Source organism: Balaenoptera musculus, chromosome 3 (assembly GCF_009873245.2).
Source record: "Balaenoptera musculus isolate JJ_BM4_2016_0621 chromosome 3, mBalMus1.pri.v3, whole genome shotgun sequence".
NCBI classification, from domain to species: Eukaryota; Metazoa; Chordata; class Mammalia; order Artiodactyla; family Balaenopteridae; genus Balaenoptera; species Balaenoptera musculus.
The window spans coordinates 151,892,531-151,897,908 of NC_045787.1; the positions used below are offsets into that span (position 1 = coordinate 151,892,531).

General features: G+C 40.1%; 1 protein-coding gene across 1 annotated transcript; it reads left to right on the top strand.

Moving 5' to 3' along the window:
* Positions 1 to 2,656: 2,656 nt before the first annotated feature.
* Positions 2,657 to 4,768, top strand: LOC118892670 (ubiquitin-like domain-containing CTD phosphatase 1). The gene has a single exon (XM_036847424.1). The coding sequence runs from the start codon at positions 2,723 to 2,725 to the stop codon at positions 3,677 to 3,679; it is 957 nt and encodes a 318-aa protein (XP_036703319.1). The 5' UTR covers positions 2,657 to 2,722; the 3' UTR covers positions 3,680 to 4,768.
* The last annotated feature ends 610 nt before the right edge of the window (positions 4,769 to 5,378 follow it).

Consider the following 5,378-nt stretch of genomic DNA (forward strand, 5'->3'; position numbering starts at 1 on the left):
TGGCATGGCAGCCAATCAGTCAGAAGTACCGGTAACAACCTAGACTGGGAACTGGAGTCTGAAGCAGAGGGTAGTTTGGAGGGACTGAGCTCTTAACCTGTGGAATCTATTTCCAGGTAGATAGTTTCAGAATTGAATTGAATTATAGGACAGCCAGTTGCTGTCGGAGAATTGCTTGGTGGTGTGGGGAAAACCCCCACCCTCCACACATTGCAATTGGAGCCAAATTTTAATGTGTAAATGAAATTATACCTAACTTTTTATTTTATAAGGATTTCCCTGTGTTGTTAAAAACTTTAAAAATTTTTTCTGTGCTGCTAAAAACTTTTAAAAAAAATTTTGCAAGCACAATTTTAATGACCACGTAAAGGTTTATTGTATGGCTATATCATAATTACTTAACCCAAGTCTTGAATATTTTAAATGCTTCTAATGTGTGGTTTTTAAATAATAAACTGCTACAATCTACATATGTGTTTGTAAAATAATTTCTTAGTACAAAAGTAACTCATTTTCATCATAGTGTATGCAGATAAAAATTAAATTTGCATATAATTTTACCTCCTAGAGATAATCATATGAATATACTTAAATATCATATACATTTATTTATAAACAGAAGTGAGATCATTTAAAATGAATGTTGTGTGATTTTCTGATTTGTCCTCATGCTTGAGTCTCAGAGAAGGGGAGATAACAAGGCAATGGGTAGGTTTAAATCTCTTAATACGTTTTGACGTCCAAAAACGTTGCCTTAATTTGTACTTACTCTGAAAGTGCGTGGGTGTGCCCTCCCATCCCCCACCCCACTACCGTTAACCCTTGAACAACATGGGTTTGAACTGCACAGGTCCATTTATACCTGGATTTTTTCAGCAAATATGTACCAATCTGCAGTTGGTGGAATCCACAGCTGTGGAACCTTGGATACAAAGGGCCAGCTATAAAATTATAAGCCAGTTTTCCACTGGGCCCCTAACCCTTGCATTGTTCAAGGGTCAACTACATAGCTGTTGTGTTGTGATAATCACTTGCTTCCACCTTGCCAGAAGAGACCTTGGGTTGAATCCCAGTGATGGTGGCTGGCTAGCCCCCAAGAGGCAGGGTGCTTTGAGACATCAGCCTCTACCCCACAACAACGGCTGTGGGAGCAAGCTCTGGCTCTTCTCTGGATCTGCAGTGACTGGTGGTCACTGTCACTTTTGGTTCTCGTCTCTGCCTGGTGAATTTGGGTGTGAGCACAGTCCTGTAGCTCACTTCATGGGAGGGCTGGTCATGGTGATATGCTCCTAAAAAATAGAACACAGCAAAAGTGATGCATGTCATTTCTGCGATCAGGCTGTAAAAGAAGGTGACATCATCTTGCTCACACACTCTCTTTCGCTGGCACTTTTTTCTCTTTTGCTCTCTTTGGTGAAGCCAGCTGCCGTGTTGTGAGCTGCCCTATGAAGAGGCCAATGTGGTAAGGAGCTGAGGATGGCCTCAGGCCAACAGCCAGTGAGAAACTGAGGCCCTCAGTCTAACAGCCCACAAGTTCTGCCAAAAACCATATGCGTGAGCTTGGAAGTGGATCCTTCCCCAGTCAAGCCTTCAGACACCTTGACCACAACTTTGTAAGTATCCCTGAGTCAGTGACACCAGATAAGCCACACCTGATTCCTGACCCACAGTAACTGTGAGATAATAAATACATATTGTTTTAAGCCACTAAGCTTTGGGCTCATTTGTTACACAGCAACAAAAAACTAAGAGCTCCTACTACTCAAGGAGTATGAAATGCTTGATTTTTTTTAATGAAAATACTTTCTAATAGTAAAAGTGTTAAGAAGCATTGCTCTAGATGAGAGGTTACAAAATGATAAACCACAAACCAAAATCAACCTGCAGGTAGATTTTCCTTTTTTTTTTTTTTTTTGCCTTTGGAGGAAGGGTATATACACAGAGTTTAAAAAACATTTTGAGTCAGAATTTAAAACTTGGGAGATTTCACATGCACTGAAATCGCTAACCTCTCTTGACAAATTGAAAGCTGGGCAGCCGTGGTCCTCATTTCCGCCTGGCAACTGACACCTAAGGCCAAGCAGGGCTGTGCTTAGTTGGGGCATGTATTCACCTGTTTGTTGTAGAATGCACTATTCTTCACAGTCTCCATATCTGAGGCCAGAGCCAGCTACAATCCATCACTGCATTTCCACCATTTCTTACGGTAGAGTAAGAGAAAGTTAAGAGAATGTTAAGATACAGCAAAATATTGTTCCCACACCTTCATCAAAGGAAAATAAAGGCCACGAGGATCAGGAGTTCAGACAGAGCACAGTTCCACATGATGTCTGCTGAGGCCAAATATTCAGAATGGCTTCTTCATTCATCTGATGGGGCTTCAGTTAGTATGGCTCAAATTGCCAGGAACTGGCGGGTCTGGCTCAGCTGCGGTCATACTTCTGAAGCCTCCATTCTCACTGTTGTCTGGTTCCTTGTTCCTCCTCCTTCCCTCCATGTGGTCTTTCCCACTAGGCTTTCCAGCAGGAAAGCCGGACTTCTTACATCCAGCTCTCAAGAGTGCAAAAGTGGAAAGGCCTTCTTCAGACTCAGGACTGTCACTGGCCCAGAGTCACTTCTGATTTATTCTGTTTGTTAAAACAAGTCACAGCACTGCTGCCGGTTCCGCCGCGCTCCAGGTATCTTTTTCTGAACAAAAGCTGCCTCATCGTATGTTTCAAGGATGGCTCTTCCTATCATTGTAAAATGGGGTGGACAGGAATATTCAGTGACCACACTTTCAGAAGATGATACTGTGCTAGATCTCAAACAGTTTCTCAAGACCCTTACGGGAGTGCTACCAGAACGCCAGAAGTTACTTGGACTCAAAGTTAAAGGCAAACCTGCAGAAAATGATGGTAAGCTTGGAGCTCTCAAACTGAAACCAAATACTAAAATCATGATGATGGGAACTCGTGAGGAGAGCTTGGAAGATGTCTTAGGTCCACCTCCTGACAATGATGATGTTATTAACGACTTTGATATTGAAGATGAAGTAGTTGAAGTAGAAAATAGGGAGGAAAACCTACTGAAAATTTCCCGCAGAGTAAAAGGGTACAAAGTGGAAATTTTGAATCCTCCCAGGGAAGGGAAAAAACTTTTGGTACTAGATGTTGATTATACATTATTTGACCATAGGTCTTGTGCAGAGACTGGGGTAGAATTAATGCGGCCATATCTTCATGAATTCCTAACATCTGCATATGAGGATTATGACATTGTTATTTGGTCTGCAACAAATATGAAGTGGATTGAAGCTAAAATGAAAGAGCTGGGAGTGAGTACAAATGCAAATTACAAGATTACCTTCATGTTGGACAGTGCTGCTATGAAAACAGTGCATACTCCAAGGAGAGGATTAACAGATGTACAGCCTCTTGGTGTTATATGGGGAAAGTTTTCGGAGTTTTACAGCAAAAAAAACACCATCATGTTTGATGACATAGGAAGAAATTTTCTAATGAACCCACAGAATGGACTAAAGATAAGACCTTTTATGAAAGCACACCTAAATCGAGATAAAGACAAAGAACTTTTAAAATTAACCCAGTACCTCAAGGAAATAGCAAAGTTAGATGACTTTTTGGACCTAAATCACAAATATTGGGAAAGGTATCTCTCAAAGAAGCAAGGACAGTAGTTACAAGCTATACTGGCAGTTATTGAAGATACTTGAGATCCATGAACTTCTTTTTGTTTTTATGCTAAAGATCATTATGATAGTGCTGGACACTGCAGCAAATATCAGACTGCTTATACTTGGTCTTCCAGTTTTTTGTAAATTTAGTTTTATATTTTTTGAAGATCATAGCAATACGCCAAAAAAAACAAAAAAACAAAACACCTTTTTCCCCCTGTATGAATATACTGTAACTCTTGAAAAATATTTTCTCCAGCATAGAGTACTAAATTTTATTCCCCACACACACACAAAAAGTGGACAAAAATGTATGCTTAACAATGTCATTTTGTGACTTTGGAAATAAGTATGTCTTGTGTTTTTGTCTCACTGTGTTGTTGTCTAAGCCCAAACCCACCTTGAAACTACTGTTTTTAAAACCAAAAAAAGAAAAGTTTTTAGTAAGGAACCTAGTTTAGTATGCTTAAAACCACCGAGAGTTTTTCTTATTCCTTTGTCATAAACACAATTTCTCTTATTACTCCACTACTTACATCTCTAAATTCTGAGCTGTCTCAGTTTGGTGTGTATGTGTGTCAGTGTTCTTTGAGTAAAACTGGAAAACGTCTGATCTGATACAGATATGTCATAGTGTGACAAATAGAAAACATGAGATTGAGGAATGAAACTAAGGAACAAGAATGTGTTTCTTTGTGGTGGCCAAGTAGAAGCACTCCTGCCTAAAACCGTTGTCCTAAAAGAAGTTAAAGGCAGTACATTTTAAAATGGGACGTATCACTGGTTCAGTCCTAAAAAGCATGAACAAAAAGTTTTTGTTCTGTTCCAGCTCTGTCTTCTCTAAGTGCAAACACTGTGTTGCAGTGAAAATATCTAGCCATAAGATTTAAAACAAAATTTATTTGCAATGCTTATGCCTGCAGATATGTAATGTGATCACTGTTTTGTGTTGACAATATTGCTTTATACAGTTCTTCTATTTGAAAGGAATCTGATTCTTTCAAATAAACATGGTATGTATTGTTCTTACGGGGGACTATTTCAGTGGTGTAAATAATAAATTCCTTTTCTTAAAAAAAAAAAAAAAAACAAGTCACAGGCTCAGCCCACATTCTGAGGAAATGGACTGCACAAGATATGCACGCTGAGAAGTGTGATTCATTGCGGGCCACCGATTTCCAAAATGAGTCCATACCTCCTAAGAATTCTCAGAAATATGCCAGCAGGGACCATCCTAGGTTATTTCACCTAGAAACTAAAGGAGGTGGAGAAAGGTAGCCCCAGAGAAGAGGAAAATATGGAGTCACTTGGATGACACACCAAGAACATGAAAAATGGCCTGGCAGCTGGCAGCTGCCACAGAGGCTATATTGTTCCCAACTGAATACAAACAACCTCTGTAGAATACAACAATAATCAGGCAAGGCCACCCCATGAACATGGTGGAACTAGACAGAGAAAATCACACAACCACACAAATACCAACCGTCCCTCTCCTGGGATCCCTGAGTGACTACTGCTTCTTTACTAATGACAATTCTAAACTTCTTTGTTCCTCCTATCTCCTAAGTAAATGTTATTAAGAATCGCCAAAATGCCCCTGCATCCAATCTAGAGCTGATCTGCGTTCCCCAAAATGCTCCTTAGAATCATCCAGCACAAGCCCACGTTCTACAAGTCCCTCCCAGCTCCCACAGTCCTT